This window comes from Callospermophilus lateralis, chromosome 2, assembly GCF_048772815.1.
Source record: "Callospermophilus lateralis isolate mCalLat2 chromosome 2, mCalLat2.hap1, whole genome shotgun sequence".
Lineage (NCBI taxonomy): Eukaryota > Metazoa > Chordata > Mammalia > Rodentia > Sciuridae > Callospermophilus > Callospermophilus lateralis.
The window spans coordinates 124325729-124352713 of NC_135306.1; the positions used below are offsets into that span (position 1 = coordinate 124325729).

The 26985-nt window shown below is 36.1% G+C and overlaps 1 protein-coding gene and 1 non-coding gene across 9 annotated transcripts in view; one reads left to right on the forward strand and one right to left on the reverse strand.

Moving 5' to 3' along the window:
* The first annotated feature begins 3356 nt into the window (after nt 1-3356).
* On the forward strand, nt 3357-3429 carry Trnav-cac (transfer RNA valine (anticodon CAC)). Its single transcript has one exon. It is a non-coding gene; the product is annotated as a tRNA-Val (tRNA).
* A 5455-nt stretch (nt 3430-8884) lies between these two features.
* Yap1 (Yes1 associated transcriptional regulator) overlaps nt 8885-26985 on the reverse strand; it is a 111308-nt gene continuing 93207 nt past the window's right edge. For all 8 annotated transcript variants that reach the window (XM_076846483.2, XM_076846485.2, XM_076846480.2 and 5 more), the window contains 3 exons: nt 17945-18075; nt 14526-14638; nt 8885-12674 (listed from right to left, as the gene is read on the reverse strand). In XM_076846483.2, coding sequence (XP_076702598.1) covers nt 12436-12674; nt 14526-14638; nt 17945-18075 — 483 coding nt within the window. In that variant the 3' untranslated portion in view covers nt 8885-12435. The remainder of the gene's footprint in view (nt 12675-14525; nt 14639-17944; nt 18076-26985) is intronic.

Genomic DNA, 26985 nt, shown 5'->3' on the forward strand with positions numbered 1-26985 from the left:
TAATGACTTCTAGATACCAAAGTCCTTTTCACCATCTCTACTATCACTGACTCACTTGGGCCCTTATTATTCCTCTCTTGGTCTATGCAATGACCTTTTAACTAATCTGCTTCCAAACTTCCCCCTTCTTCAAGTTAACTTGCTCTCTGAAAACTGAGTGCTTCATCTAAATTGCATACCTGGCTGTGACCAACTCCCTCACCTCCTGCAAACCTTTCTGAGGCTCCCCAGAACTTTGAGAAATTCTGTACTCTGTCCTGAAGTGTATGAGGCCCTCTTCTATCTCCATCTATATTGCTGCTTCTAGCCTGATAGTCCAGGAAAATTGAAATGCTTGAGGTTCTTCAAACAAGTCATACTGTTTCACCCTGTCCTGTCTTTACTTGCATTTCCCTTCTGCCTGGAATCTCCTTCTGATTTGTTCTTCCTGTAGCTCTCTCTTTTTCAGTTTAACATTGGACTTGGGAGCCTGGTATGGTGCTGCACCCCTGTAATCCCAGGGGCTTGGGAGGCTGAGGCAAGAGGATCATGAGTTCAAAACCAGCCTCAGCAACTTCTCAGCAACTTAGCAAGGCCATAAGAAACTTAGCAACACCCCGACTCTAAATAAAATATAAAAAGGGCAGACCATTCTATTCTGCAGTACTGCCTGTGTCAAGATGGAAACCACTTGAATTGCATCCTCTCCAGTTTGCAACTAGCTCACCAGTTTATAACTGTCCTCAAATGACATAGTCATTTGTCTATGACTCCTTCCTCTTCTTTCTCCCCCTTCCCTTCCTCATCTTCCTTTTACTTTTGCAGTACTAGGAATTGAACCCTGGGCTGCATCTACACACTTTTTTTTTTTTTTTTTGACAGGGTTGTGCTATATAGTCTAGGCTGGCTGCAAACCTGTGATCATCCTGCTTCAGCCTCCTGAGTTACTGAGATTACAGGCATGTGCCACCAAGCTTGGCTCATTGTTATTTCTTAATAGTTTAGTTTTTATACTAGTTTTATTGTTAATTCTAGTATAAGTATTAAAAATTTTTATAATTAGGAATTCAAGGACTTACCAATACAATGTTAAAAACAAAGAGATGACAAATGTGGATACTTTTCCTTATTTGCATTTTATAAGTCATATACATAAGTCTTCTGTGGGAGAACAAAGCAAAATAATATTATAATGAACCATAGTTTAGCTGGAAACAATGGTGCGCAATTGTAATTTCAGAATTTGGGTAAGCTGAGGCAGGAGGATCACAAGTTCCAGGCCAGCCTTAGCAATGTACTAAGCCTCTGCCTCAAAATAAAAAAGGGCTGGAGATGTAGTTTAGTGGCAAAGCACTTCTTGATTCCTTCTCCAGTCCTGCCAAAAAAAAAAAAAAAAAACCAGAAAAGAAACCAAAACAAATCACCAACCACCCACCTCCCCAAACAGAAGGAACCACAATTTGCACTTGCAGTATCTTCTGAATATGCAAATCTCAGGAGGAGGTTTTTTTTTTTTTTTTGGTGGTGATGCTGGGGATTAAATCAAGGGCCTCACACATGCTAGACAAGTACTCTACAATTGAACTGCCTCCAGCATCCCCCAGGGGCTGCATTTGATTTGTGCAAAATAAAGCGAATATTTTATTTGGAGAACAGAAATAAGTGGATTATTTCAAGAAAAAAAAAAATCAATAATCTAATGTTGTTTGAGATGTGTTGGATGTAAAAAGACCCTCAAGTCTTTCAAAGTTTCAGCTAAATCCTTAGGTATTTCATTAAAATGGCAACTGTGTCTAGAAAAAGTGACTTCATTCTCAAAAATGAAAAGGTCTGGGGATGTAGCTCAGCGGTACAAGCCCCTGGGATGAATCAAAAACAAACAAAAAATTAAAAAGAAAATAATAAAACAAAATGTTCCTCTTATTACAAGGGAAAAAACCCCGAAGAACTATCATCATCAGGTTTTTAAAGTTAAAGCATTTAAAAATAATATTTCCAGAAAAATATTTTAGCAACAAGGGCCAACAAACAAAAAGACACTGAGAAAGTGAACTATAGTAGATACCCACTATCCCATTCCTCCCCACCTCCCCTCCCCTGCCCTCCCCTCCCCTTCCTCAGTACTGGGGATGGAACCCAGGGTGCTCTCATTCTGGGCTACATCCAGAATGCATTTTGAGTTGCTAAGGCTGGACTTGAATTTATGATCTTTCTGCCTCAGCTTCCTGAGTTGCTGGGATTACGTGAGCACCACCATGCTTGGCCCCTTTAGCTTTCATTAATTAAACTACATATGCTGAAGAGAAAGGAGAGAACAATAGAGGAATAATGTTTTTCAAAGCCTGGGAAATTCTACTTATCTTCCACTCAATAAGCACAGGCCCCAGGATAAAACGGAAGTGGTGATTGGACCTGCCCTTCTTTCCATCAGTCTTAGTCCTTGGAGTACCTTCCAGTGTGTGAACCTTTTGCTGTACTCTACATAGGCAATGAAAGAGGATTTGAGAGCAATTTTGACTTTCTGTGATTTTCATCAATGTAGTTACAGGATAAATTCACCAGGAATGGAAAGTCTAAGGTTCTGTCCTTGGCTTAGCCCCTTATTAGTTGTATGGCTTTAAGAAAGTCACTTTGACACTCTGGGTCTCATCTTTCTCCCTTGAGTTAATTCTCTGAATTTAAAACCTGGCTGAGCTTCCTTGTCTCTCTGTGACCTTGTGGGTCAGGCTTATGGTCATGACAGCGTGGGTCTCACCCTTGACCAGGGTTGGGTGCCAAGGCTCCAGGCCTCCAATATCCATCTGCATCAAATACTCTCCCCATTCCTGGGATGGTGTAGGACAGTTAATACCAGCACTGAGTAGTTCTGCAGCCATGTAGGTTGAAGAAGTGTTTTTAGAAACCATTGCCATTTACACCTTAGCCAAAGGAAAATCACTCCACCTTAGCCAATGGGTAGCACCATAAACAAGTCTCCTCTTTCCTTGTTGCTGGTTCTGGAGAATAATGGGATCTCTAGGAATCTAGCTCAGGCTTTGGGAGGTTTCTCCCTCACTAAAAACTAACAAACAAACAAACAAAAAGGACAATCTGACTTTTCATTCAATCAGTCTGGTCTTTGCCCCAGCTGTCTTATAGAAGGGAAGTTTCTCAGAGTGGTAACTCATCAGGAACAGCTGGACAGATGCCAACACAGTCCCTCTGCATATGGTAAATAAGGTGTAAAGTGCTAATCAAACACATGTGGCATTTTGGTCAATTTTAAAAAGAACAAATGAGGTCACTTTCTGGGAGGCATGATGTAACATTGCCAACATTACCTTATTGCATTTATTTTTTAATTTTTTTTTTTTTATTTAAAGAAAAAATAAAGGGTTGGGGGTATAGCTCAGTTGGTAAAATGCTTGCCTCACACGCACAAGGCCCTGGGTTCAATCCCCAGTACCACCAAAAACAAAAAACAAAAAAACCCAAAAAAAAAAACAAAACACAGTGAAGTCACCTTTAATCCATTACACAGATGTGTCACCTGTGTCAGTATTTTTAACCTGCCAAATTGGAATAGTCCCTATCTCATTGAGTTGTTGTTGAGAATTAAGTGAATTAATTAAATGGAAAGTGCTTGGGAAAGAGCCTGGTATATGGTAAGTACTCAGTTCATCTATTCTAGCCTGTCAAGAACATCAACTCCATGAGGACAGAATTACTGTGTTCATTATTGTATTCCCAGAATAGTGCTTATACAGACACTCACATTGTTGAATGAATTAAATCTATTATATATTTACAGCTCAGCCAAGCTGAAAAACTTCACTTTCCCAAATAGTCTTAAGTTTTCCTGCCTTGTCCTCCCTCTTTCCTCTCCACTAACCACTTCTCTTGGGTTAGTCATAACCACTCACTGTTCAATTTAAATAGCATCTGAGGCTTATCCTCATAATCCCAGGAGGAGGTACCTTTCCTGGACTATGCTTTCCCAGTACATTGTGTTAACTACCCTTCAGCATGCAGCAGTCTTATTTATGCTAGTTTGGGAAGTTCCTTGAGTAAGTTACCACACCACTGATTATGCAAGTCTAGAATATTGCCTGACAGTGTCTGTTCGACAAATATACACTGGATTTTAAAAAACTGACATAAGATTTAATAACCCATTAGAGTATTTAATATTGTTTTGGATTTTTAGAGCATTGTCTTTTTATGGAAACTTCCTAGGATTCCCTCTGTGTGAAAAGTTTCCTACCTGCAGTGGGTTAGGAAAGCTCACAATCAATTAAAGACAATTTTGAGTTCCAGTGAACATGGTTAACCTTGTACACAGAAAATACTACCCAGTTATGTGCTAAATCATCAAATTTTCACTACTCATTTCACAGCCACTGTGGGATTTGAGGTATATAGGAATAGTGATACTCACTCATATTTGGGTATGATCAAATAAGATGTAGTGGTTTGCTAATTATAGCATTTTAAAATAGTTATTGAAAAACAAATAGCATATAAAACTGGGGAGGGGTGTTTTTTGGTGTGCATATTTTTTCTTCTTTTTAAATTACTTTTTAAATTTATATATGACAGTGGAATGCATTACAATTCTTATTACACATAGAGCACAATTTTTCATATCTCTGGTTGTATACAAAGTATATTCACACCAATTTGTGTCTTTATACATGTACTTTGGTGTGCATATTAATGACAGAGAAAAGCAGAGTTTCAAGTAACTATGCAGATATACTGAGTAGACCTACTCAGGATAGAAGAAGTACTTTGAATTATTGAACAACATAATTCTCTAAGAGGATACTGAGAAAGATCATGGTCACTTTAAAAATATTGCTTTTTAAATGTTAACAGTTCAGCTGGGCACAATGGTGCATGCCTATAATCCTAGTGACTTGGGAGGTTTAAGCAGGAGGATCACAGGTTCAAGGTCAGACTCAGCCATTTAGTGAGACCCTCACAAATTTTTGAGACCATCTTAAAAGGGGTGAAGGGTGCTGTGGATGTAGGTAGGTGGTAAAGTGCCTTTGGGTTCAAAACCGTTTGGGGGAGGGGGAGAAATTTAACAGTTCACCAGTTGCTCTTATAACATTTTGCTTTTGTCCTTATAACCAGTATCTGAGATGAAATAAATTGCAATATTTTCCATTTACCAATTAATGGGAAAAAAGTCTCATAGACTTCAGCTTCTATAGTAATTGATGGCAGTGGAACATCAACTTGATTGGAGTAATTTGCTTTCCAAATTTGGTATACTTAGCCAGACAGAAATAACTGGAAATGTTCAGGAATTTTACTTCAGTGACTTTGGAAGACTGACAGGAATTTTGGTCACTAAATTTTCAGATCAAATCAGTGTTAAATAAACTAAACAATATCCTAAATTTACCAGTGCTTGCCACTTCATTCCAGATCAATATAGTCCCTCAAAGGAGAGTTCTGAACTATTTGTAATATACATAACAGTAGCATCAGCTGTTTTTTGAATGGACAGTACATGGGCTCATGCTGATCTTCTGAAAACCTCAAGGCAGAATTCCACAGAAACTCATCTGGCTTACAATATTGAAGAGCTAAATTGTATATTGTTTTGGATTATAAAAGAACAACTAAATCTTTAGTCCATATTCTTCTCTGTGCAGTCCTAGTGAGATTTTGTAGGGCTCAAGAGATTTACTGGTGCTCAGAGAGAAAACACCTCAGCCAATAGCCTTGATCCAAAAGATAATGCACATGTGGTTTTTGCAGTTTGACTTCAGGATTCCTCGTGATCTGGCTACTCTTGAACATGAGTCTTTGCATCTCCAAAAAATCTCAGGTCTTAATTCAGGGTCACCCCAGGGATCAGTGATTCTCAGCCATCACTGAGAATGCTTCTGTTGAACTCTGCAGCAGATGTGCTTACCTCTTCATCATTAGATAGAAGTGTTAAAAGTTGCTACATTCCCTGAATGGGGAGAAATAATCTTCTGCCAGGTTTGCCAGTGGCTATATCATTGTTGATGGCTCATGGAGAAATGCAGTAGTGCTTTTTCTCAGATTTTGACACTGGATCCATGTCTTTGAGAAAAATTAATTCACACTGGCCAGAAGTCATTAGGAAATACCACTGTAACATAAGTACCTGATTTAAAAAGAACCGAGAGATGGCTTCTAATAACACCCCACAATGAAAATTAACACCCAAAAAGAGATGTTTAAATTATAGACTACTTCATGGGAATTGTATGATAAAACATACTTAGAATAAGGACACACAGGGAAAAGTATATAATAACTTTAAGAAGTTTTCTTTTTTTTTTTTTTTCTTTTAGGTGTTAGGGGATTGAACCTAGGGCCTCATGCATGCTAGGCAGGCAAATGCTCTATTGAGTCATTTCCCTAACCCCAAACTTAGTTTTAAAAAGTTACTAAGAATCAAGCTCTGTGCATCTACACATAATGAATGTAAGTTGGTAACAATATCACAAAGTTGCAGTAATCCTAGTTATTAAAAGTTTCTTTTTCTTTCTTTTTTGGTGGAGGACATCTTGCTGTATTGTTCATGCTGGCCCTGAACTCCTGGGTTCCTGATCCTTCTGCTTCAGCCTGCAGAGTACTTGGGACTACAGGCATGTGCCACAACTTGCGGATTACTTTTTTTTTTTTTTTTTTTTTGGTACTGGGAACTAAATCCAGGGGAGATTATCACTGAGCTACACCACAGCCTTTTTTATTTTGAGACAAAGTCTTGCTAAATTGTGGAGGGTGTTCTCAAACTTTTGATCCTCCTGCCTCAAACTCTTAAGTAGCTGGGATTATAGTTGTGCACCATTGCACCCACTAGTTTTAAGTACTAGAACAAGATGTTTAGGAATTTTATACAAATAAATTCTGCTCAGAGTTCTCCAAATATTGCTTTAAATTCAGCACAGAAAAATGTTGGTGTGTTGCTGTTTTTACTTTTTAACAGTATCAGAACAGTTTATAAGTCAGACCATTTAGTTTGGGAGATTTGTTAAAATATAACAGTTTAAAAAATTCTGAACATCTTTTCAATATCATCTTGTTTTCCCAGTGTCTTAATTTTGTGACTTTTTAATCTGTGGCAGTATTAAAAATACCAGTTTAAGGCTATGTTCATGGTTAAGAAGTTATCCATTTTACTTGAATCACAGGTTTTTGGAGATCCTGATCGTACTCAGGGTTCTACACATGCTAGATGTACATGCTGTACCACTGAGCTGCATCCTCAGATTTATACCACAGCTGTCTATATTCAAATAATATAGCAAAAGATATTCCACATGTAACTTGGAAACCTACAGTACTAAGTCATAATTCTATCTTTGTGTGTGTGTATGTGTGTGAGTGACAGGGTTGTGCTATGTTGCCCAGGCTGATTGCAAACTCCTGGGTTCAAACAGTCTTCTACTTCAGCCTCCCAAGTAGCTGAGAAAATGGGTACGTGCCAACTGCCACATCTGATTCTAAATTCAGTAAACTTTCACATCAGAAAAGACTGTTTATCACGAATTTCTCATGATTAAACTATAGACCAAAGTCAACAATTTAAAAAGTGGAATAGGGATATAAAATGGTAGACACTCTGTTAAGGTCACTGTTGATTCCTTCAGCATTAGTATATGTGGCCACCTGGAGCCAAAGAGAACAGAACATGAATTTACCCACAATAAAGACAGGTTATCAGTATAAATGACAGTTCCGAGCCAGGGAGACTGTGATTGCCATTAGGGAAGGTGAGAAAATGTGACTGGTTTTTTGAGGTTGCTCTTCTTCTGCAACCCCAGCTGTCTAAAAATGGAAACTGAAGGGAATCAAACATAATCCACCATCTACCAATTACCTTGGTTTCCTTTTATTATTAGTTGTTGTTGCCATGTACACAGCCAAAGTGCACTGCCCACTGGAGCAACTAGTAAGAAGGAGAATGTTACCCTGCTTCAGCCCCACCGTTTTCTTCTGTAGTGCTGGGGACTGAACCTAGGGCTTTACACATGCTATGCATATGCTCCATCACTGAGCTACACCACCAGTTTCAAGGTGTGGCTTTGAGCTAAGATGTATGATCACTATATTTTGTACTGAATAAGAGAAATGATTTCAAGCTCCACAAAAATGATCATTCTACCAATATAAAGAAATTCTACGTAGAAAAATAAGTTTTCAGACCTGCCTCACCAAACTGACATACCAATAATGGGAGATATTACACATAACACACAAAAAAGTCATTTTTAAAGACAATCAAATCTCCTTTTTCTTCCCTCTCAAATCTTCTTATTCAAATTTTGGGACTTACCATGTGAATTTGTGAACACTTATTTACAAATCAATAAGTTATACTTTTCACTAACACAAGTGTTCTGTTTTGGAGACAATAAGAGAATACTCTGGAGAAAGAAAACCAAAGGCCATTTTGAAAAACAGTGTCATGTTCATCTCAATTTCCTCTGTGCTGTTACATGTAGTCAGGTCATTTTAGAATGAAGTAGACAGAATTCTGCGTAGACCCTGCCACTGACGATGGGGATGATACATATGAAGAATACAGAAAAGAGTTCAAAGAACTCTACCTAATTTTATATATTAGTTATAGATGGACACAATGCCTTTATTTTATTTATTTTTATGTGGTGCTGAGGATCAAACCCAGCACCTCGCACATGCTAGGCAAGCACTCTACCATTGAGCCACAACCCCAGCCCCTTTACCTAAATTTTTAAAGTTCCAAATGTCATGCCTAACTTCAGGGAGCAAACTAATTTTAAACTTAACCTGGCTTCATCTCTCTACCAGTTACTACTATACTAACCTTTAATTTTTAGTACTACTTCTACTGAAAGACTATTAAGCCAAAGAGTTTTAAATATTATAAACTATCAAAAACAACAAGGAAGAGTTTAAGGAAAGAATATATTTGGACAACATAAACAAACAAAAAAGGAATTACATAAGAAAAAATAATGTAACAATTTTTGTAAGTACCTAACATGAGCATGCGCTTAACATCTAAAAACAAAAGGTAACATTGGTACATTGGTACTATATATATATATCTGACAAGTGTGCATTAAAGAAATCTCTAATATAAAACATTTAAAATGTGGAGAATACTTGATTTCAAAATACAGAAAATAAATGTTAAGATAGGCACACCCACAATTCTTACAAAAACATGCTTGCAAAGATAAAATTCATCTGAGCACTCATTTCTCAGATATACAAAAGCTCTGAAATCATTAATCAATGGATATTGCCTCCTGCTTTTGCACTAAGATTCAACACTGATTGGTATGAATTCTGAATACACAATTACTGTTTTTCATCTTTCTGCCATGTTCTATATAGAATGCATCTACCTAAAATGAGTAGACTTAAAACATTAACATTATTTGTATCACAGTCACTTCCTTATGTTATTTTTTTTAAAAGGCACTATATTTAAAAAATAATATTACAACAAATAGTGCTTTGGAAGATCTGAAATTCCAAATCAATGTGTTCCATCAATCATAAGTAGATTTAAGAAGCCGTAACTTAAAAAAATATATAAAAAGTTGATGGATTTAAAGATTATAAAATTGGTTTATTGTAAAAGCAATTCAAGAATAACCAGTTAAAACCTTATCCCCATACTACCCAATACAACCAAAAAGCATTAAACACTTTTACATTAGGAACAAGAACATAAAACAAGAAAGACCACATCAAAGCTATGATTCAAACTCAAAAAGAGAAAGGACTCTTAAATCTCTTCCAGGTCACTACAAGGGTATGATAAGATCAAAGCACTATGTCAGATACACAGCACTGCTACAACACTGAGGTATAACTGGGCAAATTAAATTTGGGAGGAAATGAAGACTATGTATTTTTGCTTTGTGGGTGTTCTTAAGTGAGTGAAATTTTAGGAACAACTGCCTTTAATGATAGCAAGATGCAAGATAAGTCTTTATTGAAGAGAAAGTTTATAAAGTTTTCTATCAAGGTCCCACTAACTCTTCACAACCCACTCCCACCTTCCCACCCTCCCCCTAAGCTAAAGCTACTCTGCTGATATATAAGATATGATTTTAATTTGTGACTTACTGGCAAATTATAGGCACTAAGTAGCTCTGATCTGCACATTAAAAACAACATACTATCTCATCCAAATGCTCAATTATGCATTCTAGGTAGAATTTCATTATTGTTCTAAAACTCAATGCATTTGCACACTGGCCATCCCCACCCCAACTTGATTCAACACTGAATCTTTCTGCTGTTTTTAAAATAAAAGCTGAGTCAAATTATTATGAACAATAACCCAGGAATCATTTATATAATACAGTGATTGCATTTTTCTTGAGCACTAAAAAGTACTTAAAATAAAACTTCTTACTTCCGCTTTTGCACTCCTCCAAATTGAAGGGTCAAAATACTTGGATTTTGTAATTGGAAAAAGGAAAAAAAAAAAAAATCTACCTTCCGGAGCTGAACCTTTTTCATAGTAATTGAACCCAGAAAAACAGATTCTGTCTGTTATAAACCCTTGAAAATAAGGGCTTATGCTAGAAGCACTGAAAGACCCTTAAATCACAGAGATACTAGCTGGTACCACTCTAATTCATAACCACTACTTTATAGCTTATATATTGAAGAGTAAATTCATGCTCACTTTGTTCATTAAAAAATAGTCTTTGGAAACCATTATTACTCCTGTAGACACATACTCTAGTTATATCTCTTCCTGTAAAAATAAAGGTATAATCATGATTATCTCTACTACTTTGCTAAATTCAACAACCAATATACATTTATTAATCTGATCACTTTACCAGCTAACTCATGACCTTATACTAGCCCACATACTACCTAGAGGTTTAATTTTCAGCATGTGAAAGTAGGAGCTGAGGATGTAGCTCAAGTACTTGCCTAGCACAAGCAAGGCCTCAGATTCGAGCCCCAGCACTTGGGGTGGGGTGGGTGGAGGTGTGGCTTCGGGAGGGTTGTCTACTCTGTTTAGATTTCTAGTCTTCAATGTACTCATTATAAATGAGAACTGAAGTACCAGAGTTTACTTCCAAAACTAAGGCGAGTATAAATTTCCAAAGTTAAAGGAAGGTGAGTTGCTGTAAAGCTCACTTCTGTCACGTACATCATAAACCTACTCAGTGATTTCTAAGACTCAAACTTGTACAAGGGAGAAAATAAAACCATTTCTAGTCTGCTCCTTTCTAATTCATCAGGTATTTATCATGTGCCCAGAGAGCAAAGAGTATTCCTTTAGGCACTATCCTTAGTAATAGCCCTTTTAGAAGACAAAACTATCTCAAACATCTGCAGATTGCCCCAACCAGATTAAAACTGCTTGTGAGATATGCACTACTAGTCATGTATTATAAATGTATACATTCAAAGCTACCATTTTAAAAATAAATTGGAAAGTAGGGAAACTTTAAAAAAAAAAGTACATTCTGCTATCACACTATTATAAACACTGTGTGTGCGTGTGTGTGTGTGTGTGTGTGTCTGTGTGTGTGTTTAGAGAGCAGATAATCAAGATTTAAATAAGATGGCAAAAAACTCAGGAAATGTAAATTTTATCAAAAGAACTACAATAAATGTCCCAAACTACAACTATAAACAGATTAAACAGATTTACTAATAGAGTAATTTGACTAAGTTTCAATAAAACCAACCAACCAACACAAACAAAAAAAACCAAAAAAAAAAGAAAGAAAAACACCAGAAAACCCAAAACATCCACAAAAATATCCACCCAAACCTATACTAGAGTATGTGGCAATAATTAATATATTTCTATGGAAATTGTCTCATGCCTTAAGCTCCTAAAATAAAATCAAGGTCACTATGTGACTAATGATAGCACTAGGAGGAAAAAACAAAACACTGAAAATAAGTCTTCAGCCTTGGTTTCAGCTACCTCTTCAAATTAGCATTAAGTACTTAATATCAGATACAACATTTTTGGCTTGTTAGACCAGTAAGACATGTTTTTCCACTGGCCAAATGCAGCTGAAGAAGCAACTGTGAACAAAGACTAAACGCTGTGACATGAAGCATCTGATTTCCAAGTCTGAGTCAAATATCTAACTGGGCAAAAGGAATGACATCCATCATCCAAACAGGCTCACTTCCCCCAGCCCCCCAAATAAACAGTAGTTATAATAGCAAAGAATTTTTTTGTTGTTTTGGGTTTTTTTTTTTTTTTTTTGATTCTTTAGGGCCAACTGTGAAAGAGGTCAGCAATATATTAACAGCAGCAATGGACAAGGAAGAGCAAAATAGTGGATGAAAGAATCTTGCTGGACGTTTGTTTGTTCATATATATATATTTTTTGTTTGTTATTAGCCATAAAATTGCAGCTGGCTTATTTGGAAATTTCAGGCACACGTCTCATCTCCTTAGATCCTTCACAGATTTAGAATTCAGTCTACCTGAGGGCTTTATAGCCATGTAAGAAAGCTTTCTTTATCTAGCTTGGTGGCAGCCAAAACAGATTCCATGTCATTAAGGATGTCAGAACTCAGAGCTTCCTGAAGACTGGGCATCAACTCCTCTCCTTCTATGTTCATTCCATCTCCTTCCAGTGTTCCAAGGTCCACATTTGTCCCAGGAATGGCTTCAAGGTAGTCTGGGAAACGGTTCTGCTGTGAGGGCAGGGTGCTTTGGTTGATAGTATCACCTAGTTTATCAAAGGGAGAGACAGATCCTTTTAGAAAAGCTAACATCAAAGCTGTATCTTATGAGTGTACAGAAATGCATAGTAATGGAAAAGTATTCCTGATTGGCCTGAATTTATTCTAGAAGACACCACAGAGATAACAAAATTACAATGCCAAGTTTATTTGTGTTTTAGCATTTGTTCATATATCCAATGTATAGCTTGAATGCTTACCACTAAGGACTGAGCACAGAAAGGGATGAAAAAGCAAAAATCCCTTGAAAATTTTTATGTGGCAAAGGAAGAAAGAAGAAGCACACCACATGACAGTATAGCTGCCTATTGTTTTCCAGATATGTACCATCATAATAAGATTAAATATAAAATGAATGGTATAGACCTGCCTTTCTCTTACATATATTTTTCTTTTAAAAGAGATTTTTAAAAAATATTCTTAGTTGTAGATGGACACGATACCTTTATTTATTTATTTTTTTATGTGGTGCTAAGGCTTGAACCTAGTGCCTCACATGTGCTAGGCAAGCATTCTACCACTGAGGTACAACTCCAGCCCTCTCTTACATATGAGGAACATAAAATCAAAGGACTACATGAGTACTCTACTCCACATTCATAAAAGCAAAACAAGCTTCCAAAAAGTCTTTGCATAAATAAATTTTTAGTCTAGCTTCTAGGATTTCCAAACTTAACCTGGTCACAGAACCTTTTTTTTTTCCGCATAGACATATTAACATTCCTCAGAGTTTAAACAATATATACTTTTGAAAAAACTAACATAATCCATTAAGTGCTATAGGGGTCTAAAGAAGAAAAAAATGATAAAAGGAGGAAGGATAGTTCATGAATTGGGTTTGAAATGGCTACTAAGTACGGCTTAAGATCTAGGTAAGCAAAGAGAAAGGGGTAATGTGGATTCTAGAAAGTATCATAGTCATGAGCTAGATAAGAAAGCATCAGCACAAAAGACTTGCCAAACACTTTTAGAGAAGTTGGTAACTAAAGAGTTAGCTAGCTGAGGAGCTGCTTTATTTCTCTTCTCTGCAAATTCCTATACTCTACAGTTGTCAAATCCAGGACAATGGTCACCAGGTAAGCTATGGGAGAAACAGTTCCTTAACTATCTCTGTGAAGCAGCAATTTCTTAATGTCTGAAAGACCTCTACTAACTATTCTAACCCTAAGTAGATAGGCTCCAATACCAAGTCTTTTCCACCCAGTTTCCTGGTCCCATTACACCCAAGTTGAATCAAAAACCCCAGAAAAAAAGAAAGAAGAAAACAATGAACTGCATATAGAAAACTCTCACCAAAATTAAAAACACAAATCTATAATAGGAGACACTTCCAATAGAGTCCTCAATTACCTTGCCAATAGACATGTTAAAATGAATCATGTTATCAGTTTTATTCAAATGGAGCTAAGATATCCATTTCATGACATTTAAATATCAGAAACATACTTGAAATCATAATTTATCTCATAGGAATAAAAAAAGGCAGGCTCAAATTGAAGTTTAAAGGATTTTAAATGGTTTTCCTCTGAATACTCTTTGCTCACAATAGCTTATTAGATCTGGTGATAATATGATTATCTGTGACTAACAGATTTCTTTCTTTCTTTCTTTTTTTTTTGATACTGGAGATTGTATTCAAGGGCACCGAGCCTCATCCCCAGCCCATTTTTGTATTTTATTTGGAGACAGGGACTCAACTGAGTTGCTTATTGCCTTGCTAAGTTGCCAAGGCTGGCTTTGAACTAGAGATCCTCCTGCCTCAGCCTCCCCAGCTGCTGGGATTAAAGGCATGCACCACCAGGCCAGTCAGATTTCTCAGAGGAATGAAGAATACTAACCTGTATCCATTTCATCAACACTGTTCAGGAAGTCATCTGGGGTTCGAGGGACACTGTAGCTGCTCATGCTTAGCCCACTGTCTGTACTCTCATCTCGAGAGTGATAGGTGCCACTATAAAAAAATGATAGTTGAAGACTGATGCAAATTTTTTTTATACAAAGCAAAAATAAACAAACAACAACAACAAAGAAGTCAAAATAATTCTCAAAGATTAGTGAAAATTCTTGACCTGAAATACATAAAACAAGGATCCCCCTTCATGGGCATACATAACCCCTTGTCCTATAAACTTGTAATAAACAAATTAATCCTAATTGAAGCTGGCATCTCTAAAGGACCAGATTGCCAACTGACTATGGTGGCAATGAAAGAAAAGAACAAAACAAAACAGACCTAGTTTTGCTAGAGTTAGAAAATTCTCTGCACAAGTATTCTGTCTGGACACCACCTGAATAGAGGAGAGTAGGGGCGCACACTCCACACAGCTCAATGGTTCCAAGGTTTCAATTATCCAGGTGGTAGTAGCAAAGGCAGAGAGGTCAAAACCCAAATACCAAGTGGATGGGTGAGACAGGCCTGCACTAGACTCATGTTAACTTCTTAGCTCTTGTGCAGAGAACTTAAACCAAGAAAAAATGAACCCAAAATAAAATATCAGAATTTCTTTTTGAACTGGACCAAAATATATGAGTCACTGCTGATAAGAAAAGAATTCCTGTAGTTTGATTTCCTTGCTTCTGCTCAGAGGAGGGGAAAACTCAAATACCTTAGCATAAGACCTTATAGCTCCAATTGTAGGAAAGAACAAAAGAAAACAGTACAAGACACATCCCTTGAGGAAAAACATGAGCCAAGTCAGATTTTTTACTTTAGGCTAAATGAAAAGTTTCCCAGATTTACATACAGAAATTGCAAAAATCCTCAGAATATTACTTCATAAATAAAATATTTTTTCCTAAGCTAGTAGCACAAAGACATCAACTGGTATTGACTGTAAAATTGTGAGTCCCTAATACTAGAAAATCATAGGCAATTGCTATTAATGTTTTTCAACATAAATGTGTGCTTTAAATTTCCCCACATCTTGATATTTAAGCAACTGTTTTGAAAACAAAAAAGCAACTAAACTTAACACACACACACACCAACCAGGCTTACACTGGGCTCAATGCTTCTGCCAGATTTTGGCAAGATTCAGAGCCTCACACCAATCTAAGAAAATACAAATTTGTCTCTAAGACTACTTGTAGACACTACAGCCATATATGAAAAGACCTCAGGATGTGGTTTGTTTTTATTTTGAATGCCCTGATCTGGGACAAGGGCCTCATCAATGTTACAGTCCATTACAAAACAGATGAATTTACAGAGTTAAACAGTTCATTCTAAATCACAGGGGAGTACATGGGTATTCCCTAGAAGACTCTCCTCCTAGGAACAGCTCTCTGCACAATCCCACCATCTGCAGGTCCCATTCAATAAATGTTCACTGAACATTTGCTATTATACCACAAGCATTAGATTAGGCTCTGAGGATAGAAGTTAACAATAAATTACAAATATTGCCAATTTCCCGTGAAGTGCTAGGTATCAAACCCTGGGCTTTGGCATGCCAAATGATACATTTTTTTCTTTTTCTTTTTGGTACCAAGGATTGAACATAGGGATGCTCAATCACATCCCTAGCCCTCTTCAATTTTATTTTGAGACAGGGTCTTGCCAAGTTGCTTAGGATCTCATGAAGTTGCTAAGGCTCACTTTGAACTTGTGATACTCCCACCTTGGCCTCCCAAGTTGCTGGGATTACAGGTGTGCACCACCATTCTCAGCCCAAGTGATGCTTTTTTAAAAGCTCACAAATGCACCAAGAGAGGTGAACAAATACACTAATGAATTAAGGGCTACATGAACTATGTAAGTAAGGTTCTTTCAGGACAAACAGAGAAGTGAGCTCGAAAATTTGTAAAAGGGAAAAGTTTTCACGGAGGGGGATACCTGAACTTGCTTCAAAGGATCTTAGAACAAGAGGGAGATAAGGGGATACTATATACCACTAGTCGATTCCATGGCAAGTGAGGGGAATCAAATTGTTTAGAGCTTAAGGAACAAGCATAAACCAACTAGTAAGCAACAGAGAAACTTCAGAAGGCGAAGTTTCAAGAAAAAACATCACAGATGTGTACTTCAGAAACTAGGGCATACTACAGAGAATGAATATATGATTCTGCCCTTAGATTAATCACATCAACTATCTGTCACTCTGTGATCTTACCAGGAAGAGAATCTCAAATGGCAGCTCAACTCTCATCAAGTTTTAACAATTTTCACCAATGACTGCCAGAGAGATATGCAGCCTGTCCATTTCCCTCCACCCCCTTTCACTACTGGGGACTAACCTCATAACTAGGTAAGTACTCTCTCACTGAGTTATCCCTAGTCCTTTTCCTGCCTAGGTTTCCCGCATAGCTCAGATTTTAGTCATGTGCTACCATGGATGACTCCATTATTTAAAAAAAAAAAAAAAAAAAAAATTTTATCCCTGAACCAAAGGTTGTTGGTAAAACTGGTACTGTTTTATCAATAATACTGATCTGAGATTTTCCTTGTGGAAGAAAAAAAGAAGTTTTGTGCCTGTGACTATTCCTCATTAGCCTCAGTTTAAGTTCAAATATGTAAACTTGTATAAAATACAAGTTGTACTTAAAATGTTTTAGCCTCTAAAATCAAAGCTCCTGGGTTGGAGATGTAGCTCAGTAGTAGAGCACTAGCCTAGCATGTGCAAGACTCTGGGTTCAATCCTCAGCACTGCAAAGCAAAATAAATCAAACCTAACCAGGTCATAGTACAATCTTAAGACAGACAGAACAATGGGAAATTCCATTGTTCTAAATATTTTTAGAATAAAATTTTTTTCCCTACAATCATGAAGTTTTTAAAGAGTCACAACCTTATACTTTATCTCCTTGAACTACACAGACTTTTAAGAACATGAGGCATTTACAATGCTTTGGGATGGAGCCACTCAGGTTGCATAGCTGTGTGGAAAATTTCTGCCAATGATTCTTACAATGTAACCCTAAGTAGGTTTAAGATGCAGTTCATTTGCTCTCACAGAAAGGCACTTACATGTTCCTTTATAATTCTATTAACTTTAAGTGACTGTTAGTCAACAGTATAGGTAGAAGCAAACACATTGTAATTGAATAAGTATCCCTTCCACAAGTCTGAACAGCTTACTTCCTCTTAAAAGAGACATGTTTTATCCTCAATTTTTATTGTACTTACCATACATGGAGATTTATTTACAGCTATGTTTTTTGGCCTGCATGTATGTTCAAAACAGACCACTCTAAGTACTAGGCAGAATAAATTTAAACCTATCTTTTTCAGATATTGGCTATTAGCACTCTTACCAACCTGTTAAGAAAGGGATCTGAGCTATTGGTCGTCATTGTTCTCAATTCCTGAGACATCCCAGGAGAAGACACCGGATTTTGAGTCCCACCATCCTGCTCCAGTGTTGGTAATTGGCTACGAAGAGCTAATTCCTTAAACAAACAAACAAAAAAAGATAATTAATTTACCAATTAACAAAAGTATTGTTAGATTTAAAAGAAATTAAATTCACATTAGAATACCTGGGTACATATAAAGTATTTATTTTAAATTGATATGTTACCTAGTAAGAACAACCAAATTCTTCTTTACACTTCAAGTGATTTCAAATTATATAAATTGAAAGTTTACCTTGTAATATTAACACCAAAGCACAGTTTGCTAGTTAGTTTCATTTTGCAATTTCCCTTACTCTAGCTGATACTCTCAAATCCTCCCTTTTGGGACAGAATTATAAGTCTGGTCTTTAATAAAAAATTAATTCTTAAGTGCTCATGTGTTTTTTTGTGTGTGTGTGTGTGTGATTGGGACCAGCAATAAAAATAAACTAGAAAGAACATTTGATAATATAAAGACAGTAATCTTCCCCTTCACCCCACCTCCACCACTGTTATCACCTGTCTCCTTTAACTTCAGATTTTTCTATCTTGAGCTAGGTAGTGTATGTTCTATCCTCTAGAAGGGACAGAGGAAGGGAAAAGAAAGACATAAGGAATTAAAACACGAACCCAAAGTTTCTCTACCAGAACCATGATATTTAAAATTTCTTCAGGAAGATCCAACAATTTTGCTCAGCAGAATTTTACCTGAAAATCTGAGCAAATGCTATTGGCTACTACACTAATGGTTCCCCAAGGCCCACCTCAACAGGCTTCCAGAAATCCTGGGCTTCAGTTATGTATGGCCCAGGCTAGTTCATCTCACTCTGAGGGACTCCTTCCCTCTTCATTATTCTTGACCTTTTTCTCTCCTTTTTATTCATTCATTGTTCTTTATTCTCAAAAATATGGTTTTATTTATTTTTCTTAAATACAAAGCACCCTGCTCTTCTCCACCTAGCAGCTTTCAGAGCCAAGTCTGCTCCCTGCAAAAAACCCCATTGCCCCCAGGCACCATCATCCCCACATTCCCCCAAAAGTTAGGAAGTATGGAAATAACCTCCTAGCTCTTCACTGTCCCTTATAGATGATGATTTCTCCCGTGTAAAACCCACTTTTTGTTCAGATTTATGCCTTCTGGATATACCATCCTTTAAACATGGGTTTCTTAACCAGAAGACTTTGAAAGAAGTCTGAGGTTTGTGACCTTGGTTGAGGAAAAAAATGTACACCTTAATTTTTGTTAGATTCTAACTTAAAATTTGTGTTTTCTTCATTTATGAATATAGGAAATACAACAGTAGTCATGGTACTTCTGATGTATCATTAATATAAGACAAAGATATTTTCATAATACATTGTAATTGCTGCAAACATCTTAAAATACCATTTAGACTTATTACTATTTCAAATACTACAGTAGGGGTAAGACATATTTCTAGATCTTGATAATTTATACATCAAAAAGAATTGTGTGTTGCCAGGAGACACACCTGTAACCCCAGCAACTTGGGAGGCAGAGGCAAGACAATTTCACGTTCAAGGCCAGCATAGGCAACTAAGTAAGACTCCGTCTCAAAAAATAAAAAGGGCTAGGAGGTAGCTCAGTGGTAGAGCACCCTTAGATTCTATTCTCAATATTATAAGAAAATTTTACATCACAGTTTTTTTATTTAATATTTTGATAACTATCATTGAAATTCCCTTTTAAAAAATAACCCTGTAGATTATCATCCTTCCTATATACTTAAAAAAGCCCAACGTTCTGAAAATGGATCCATGGGTTCAGCTGAATGCCAAAGTACCATGTACTCTTTGACAAGGCTAACTGCTTCTTGTACACAATTTATTGAACTCAAGTTATTCTACCTTAGGTATAATATAATTTCAAAGGCTGGCTAAGGGACTCTTGCCAAGTAGACCCCATGATTCTTAACATGCTTCTAGAATTCAATGACCTTCATTTCTACCTACCTCAATTACCCACGTGTATAGCTGCCAAGATCTTGTTTTTGAAATCAAGCTATCCCTAAAATCCCAATCCTTTGGAATAAGGATCTGTGTTTCACTTCTTCCCAATTACATCTATCATCCTGGAACTGTTGATTACCACATACAAAACTCATGATAAACCATTGTTGAAAATGCAATGATGCTGACTGCTTCACTATTGTATTTCAAGTATAAAACTCCCTCAGCAACACCCTGGAACTAGCTTAGAAATTTCTCTCCTAGAAAACTATGTACACTTTTCCTACTTTCTGACCATATTTTTCTTCCTATCCAGTTTCCTCCTCTACTCTACCAGCAATCCAGACTCAGAGACTCTGGAACCTTCTCTTCTTACTATCCCAGTCTGTTGGCTCTCTTCTGGTTTTATAAGTTTTTCTCCTCTACGAGCTTGAACTCATGCCTGATCATCTGAGATATAAACAGCACTTTTCAGATTCCTGATGTACAGATAATTTTACCTCAGTCCAGCAAATCCCAACCTGAGTCAATGCTAAAATATGCTTGTTTAGTTTTTATACTGAGATTCCTGAGAAATGCTACAGGGAAAAAAAAAATCATACAACTATGAAGAATGGAATGATGACAAATTAATGGTCTTTGGCCTTGGCCCTTAGTACCATTTACTGATTTTGGAGGGGTGAGATAGTCCTTGCTCAGTTCTCTCTCATATTCTCATGATCAAATATTCTAACATGGCATAATATCTTAAGCCCCTAATGGGTCAAGTCCATTTCCATCTCTTTCTAATTTAAACAACACTGAGATTGTGAGGTCCAATCTGGGATCTTCTGACTGCTCTTGCCATCTCTTCCTGCTCCCCTCAAAGGTATCTTCATTTGCACCACCTTTATAATATTTCTTCCACTTTCAGAAAATGAGTTTATTAAAGACTAACCCACTCTCAGTGCTTCTAGAGATCCCTTCTATTTCTTTTCTTTGTATCCTCTATCTTTGACCCCTCCAATTCTCATCTTCCAAAGTGAAAAGTAACTTTATAACAATGATAGTAAAGGAGAGGTTCAGCACACTTTGTAATCCTAGCTACTGAGGCTGAGGTGAAAGGATTGTCAAGGCCAGCCTGGGCAACATTGTGAGACCCAATCTCAGAATCAAAACAAAACAACCCCAAATGATAGTATACTCTTACAGACCTATAAGAAGAGTTTCTCAGTATCACATCTTTCTACATACTGTTCTTGCATAGAACACTTTTCTTTCTTCCCTTTTATATAAAACCTTATAGGGATACCAAGTTCTCTAGGTAACTCCCCTAGATGATTCCATCTCCATTAAGATTGGACTGAACACAAACATGCCAAGTCTTTAACATCCCGAGCATATGTAATACATTTATAGCACTTTTTATGATATGGAATTTCCTCTATGACCTCTAAATGTAAGATGAATCGCTTTACTAGAGTGTAAGAGGCTGATGCATAGGGTTCTAGGATGAAGCTAAGGGTCTTTAAAAACATGTAAGCATTGAGGGGATCTTGAAGATCATTTGCTTTTTAAAATTTTTTTTGTGTGGTGCTAGTGATTGAACCCAGGGCCTTATACATACTCGGCAAAAGATCTGCCATGGATGAAGCTATATCCACAGTTCTTTATTTTGCATTTTATGTTTGTTTGCCTAGTTTTGAACTTCTTTCATCACAAAGCAAGTACATGACACTACCCTGTAAATTATTATTGAAAAAACTGAATTGGCCATGATTTTCATAACTTTTTATTTTAGCTATAAAAAGTTCTCATTTTTCAAGATTATTTTATGAGGTTAAAACTAATAGTTATGTGCGGATTAGACAGTCTATGGTTTTGCTGCTTTGAATTTTGCCACTACGCTTGTTCAAAGCTAATGTTTACTTTTTGCTTCATTTAACAACTGAATTTCTACTGTCAGCAGGCACCACAGAACCAACTCTCCCAATCATAAATAAAAGCAGCTTAGAGATGTGACTAAGAAGGCAAATAATGCCAAGCTACCTAAAGAGATAATCAGACTCCAGAAGAAATATGGAAATATCTTCTCAATCAAACCTATATGTAAGCCATGAGCAAGAATTCATCTGAACTGAATTTGGGAGGATTAATGAAAGAAGGCTACTTTATTATGGGTGCTGGGTATGAGAATTTCTTCTAGTGACAGCAAACCTACCAGAATTGATTAGATATCTTAAGTAATTTTTTAACAAATTTACTGAGACATAATTGATGTGTAATAAGCTGTACATAAAGTGCTCAATTTGATGAATTTTGAAATATGTACTCACCTCTGAAACTCCCATTACAATCAAGATACCCACCCCCAATTTTCCCCTACTTTTTCTTATCCCAATTTTATCCTCAGGAACTAATGATATGCTTTTTTTTCCATTATAGACTAGTTGTTATTTTATAAAATTTTTATAAATGGAATCATACAGCATGTACTCACTTAAATTTAGCATATTTTGAGATTCATGTTATAATTACATAGTTCAATTGCTAACACTACTGTAGGGATATACTACTATCATTTATTCATCTGCTGATAGAACATTTTGGTTGTTTTTAAATTTTGGCTTTGTGGAAATACGTGCTTTCATTTATCTTGTGAACATCTTAGAAATCTAAAAACTTAGAAATATTCTAAGGTCTCCAAACTTCTGACCAATTCTACTGCCTTGTTATTTTTCTAAATAATATGCATCAATTTTATAGCAAGCCTAAATATGGTATATATTGTCTTAAAAGTTTTTGTTTTTGTCTTATTTTGTTTTTTGAGACAGGGTTTCACTATGTTGCTGAGATTGGCCTTAACCCTGTGATCCTTCTGCTCGGCCTTGTGAGTAACTAGATCTACAGACACAGAGTACCACACCTACCTTTTCAAGTTTTTTTTTTTTTTTTTTTGTGTGTGTGTGTGTGTGTGGCGGGCGGGGAGTGGGTGAGATGTTGGGGATCAAACCCCAAGCTATATCCCCGACTCTTAAAAGTCTTTTTTACTCTATGGGAAATTATATTGCTATTTCAAATGACAGGAGGAAACAGAAGGGCTAATGGTTTACTTTGGTTCTGGATCCATAAAAGTCCACTATATGAAGTAGGCAAACTTGTTTTTTCTTTGTGATCCACTCTAGGAAGTTCCTTCCAGACCAAGATGAGACCAGTGGTTTTCCTTGAAGTACAAAGAACTCTGACTCTAAATGTGTCCCATATTAGCTAAGATTTATAAGCTCAATGGGAAAAGCTACTATATTTTTATATTATTACAGGAGAAAATGAGCTAAAAATACTTACTTCATTTATAAAAAGTCAAATGCTCTAGACTATTTGACCTTTGAAATACAGAATAGAAACATGACCAAGTTTTGGCTGAATTTCCTATTACTTGCTTATTTTCCCATTTTTTAAAGATCATCAAACTATTCTACCTTTGGGAAAAGAGAAGTTTAACCAATTAGTATTTTTAGCTCAGTATTCTAAGTTTAGTTACTGTGTTCAGTATAAAACAATCTCTTACTCCTGAGAGATAGATATAATCGATGTAACTTATATTTTGTATAAAATGTTTCAACTTAAATCAGCTATGAAGACAATCTAATTATGTCCCAAAGCTTATTTTTAAAACAATTATTCCAGATTTAACCATTTACAAAATAACGTTCATATCCATAAAATCTCTTTAGTGTAAAAGAACAGGCATTGTCTACACAGGTATATACAGATACAGAAGTGGTATTGGGGATTGAACCCAACTACTGACCTATGTATTTACATCTCTCTTCATTTTCAAACAGTCTTCCTAAATTGCCTATGGAAGCAATTCCTAAATTGTTGGAGGGGACTACCAAGTCAACCTTAATTATTTTCTTAAAGCAATTTTTTTCTAAAAATATATATGTATAACATATATTACAGATATATAACTCTAAAGCTAATATAATAATATGTATTAAATTTAAAGACATAAAGAGTCTGTCTTTGTGGCTTGTATCAACAATGCTGATGAGAGGGAAAAAGCCATTTCTTCCAACTGTTCAATATAGGGGCCTTGCCATATCCCATTTTTAAACACAGTTTTTAATAGTCATGGAATATTTCATTATTTCTAGAGTTATTAAAACACTTAGCCAATACTTACAATGATTCTGTTTCTTTCTTTTATTTTTGTACCCCAATGCTAGGGATTGAATCCAGGACCCCAACATGCTAGGTAAGGGTCTATCACTAAGTTATACACCTAGCCCTGTTAAATTTTGTATCATTTACCAAATTAAACTTTAGAACTATTTTTTTTTTAACTGAAAAAAAAAACATACATAGATTTCGGGGCAATTATGAGAACTGAATAATAATCCTACACTCTGAAAAGTAATATCTAAAACAGAGGTGCTATATAGTGTACTAAGCATTATCTTGAGGTTAAAAATGTTTCTGACAGATTTCTGGAATTAAGTCTTTTGTAATCTATGTCTCAAAGAAAGGAGGTTATTATGGCATTGTTCAAATAACAAACAAGAGGCAACATTACAGTGTGCAGGGTGTGATGCTAAATCTTCCCCTTCCTTTTTTATGCAAAGTTTTCAACCCACCCACCCAAAATAAAATATATATAATGCAAAATACCTAAACAAATATGTAATTTATTCAAAATTAGGTCTTCGAAGAGAAAAGAGATAATGATGAAAAAACTGTTTAAATGATCTTGAAATAGCTTTCCTAGATCCTGCTAATGTAACAGAGAGTTGGAGGGGGGAAAAGCCAAATTGTTTTCTATTATTAAAGTTAGGGGAAAAAAAGATCTCTAACAACTGTTTCACATGGCTCTGAACAGTGGTCCTACTTGTTATATCTGACTAAAACTGTGAACATGTGAACCTTTTTACCACAGAGAGGTAAAGTAAAATATCCTTAATAGTAATACTTGTGGGTTTTATCATTCATTGAAATTGTGACTGATCCTGATTGTTGAGAGTTTAGACTTTATTTTACTCTCTCTCTAAAAAGGTCTCTTTCATTTAAAAAGAAGCAGTGACATGTGAGAAAGAGATATGACAAACAAACTGAGCATTAAATGGTTTCAAAATTTTCTTCTAGGGGCTGGGAGTGTAGCTCAATGGCAGAGCACTTGCCTGGCATGTGTGAGGCACTGAGTTCTATCTATCCTCAGCACCACATATAAATAAATAAATAATAAAGGTACATAAACAACTAAAAAATATTTTTAAAAAGTTTCTTCTAATAGAAATTGCTTTTGGAACATAAAAACAAGGAATAATTGAATAATGAATCTAAAATATTAAGCTCTACATGAACAAAATCTTTCCAGGCCCAGTAGTGCATGCCTATAATCCCAGGAACTCAGAAGGATCTCAAGTTCAAGGCCAGCCTGGGCAACTAATGAGATGGCCTAAAAAAAAAAGAAAAGAAAAAAAGAAAAAAGAAAAAAAAGAAGAAGAGAATGGAAATTCCAAAACATTTTGAAGTTTTAAAGTTTGGCATGTTCTCACATTCCAAAGCATGTGAAGTATGTAACTTTTTTTTTTTTTTTATTGGTTGTTCAAAACATTACAAAGCTCATGACATATCATCTTTCATACATTTGATTCAAGTGAGTTATGAACTCCCATTTTTACCCCAAATACAAATTGCAGAATCACATCAGTTACACATTCACATTTTTACATAATGCCATATTTGTGACTGTTTTAGTCTGCTGCCTTTCCTATCCCCTACTATCTCCCCTCCCCTCCCATCTTCCCTCTTTACCTCCTCTGTTGTTGTTCAGTTCTCTCCCTTGTTTTTTCCCCCCCTTTCCCCTCACAACCTCTTATATGTGATTTCGTATAACGCTGAGGGTTTCCTTCTGTTTCCATACAATTTCCCTTCTCTCTCCATTTCCCTCCCACCACTCGTCTCTGTTTAATGTTAATCTTTTCCTCATGCTCTTCCTCCCTGCTCAGTTCTTAGTTGCTCTCCTTAAATCAAAGAAGACTTTTGGCATTTGTTTTTTAAGGATTGGCTAGCTTCACTTAGCATAATCTGCTCTAATGCCATCCATTTCCCTGCAATTCCATGATTTTGTCATTTGTTAGTGCAGAGTAATACTCCATTGTGTATAAATGCCACATTTTTTTTATTCATTCATCTATTGAAGGGCATCTAGGTTGGTTCCACAGTCTAGCTCTTGTGAATTGTGCTGCTATGATCATTGATGTGGCAGTATCCCTATAGTACACTCTTTTAAGGTCCTCAGGGAATAGTTCGAGAAGGGTGATAGCTGGGTCAAATGGTGGTTCCATTCCCAGCTTTCCCAGGAATCTCCATACTGCTTTCCATATTGGCCACACCAATTTGCAGTCCCACCAGCAATGTACAAGTAAGTATGTAACTTAAAACAAGCAAATAAACAAAAACTTTTAAATAATGCCTGATATTCAAAACTTGTGTTACACCTTTAATATATTCTGCTGAGACTAGAAAGTGCTTTACAGCTTTCTGGATTATGCTGGTAAATCCCATTTAAAGCCATCTTTACTTAAAATATGACTCTTCTTTGTGAAAACGTTCCTGATATTGTTGGAACTTAGAAAGTAATACCCCATAGCATCGTGATTTGACATGCTGAGTACTTTGAAATGAAAGACACTGGAAGGATCACAGAGGCCAAGTCTTTTTCTAACCTTCTCCTCCCCTTCTTTCTCTTATTCTCCCTTTCTCCCTAAAGAAAGGCCGTAGAAACTAGAATTCCTTTTCCTCAAGTTGAGTTGTAATTTCAATGGATTTGGGAGGCTGTAGAAAATATATAGGATAAAAAAAACTCATATAAATGCTTCCAAATACCACCAGATTCTGGGTATTTGAGCTATTGTAAATTTAACCCTATCTGAAATTTCATACATTTACTGACTTTTTCAAAATTGTGTCAGATAAATATGCTGACAACTAAAAAACATACTAAAAAAT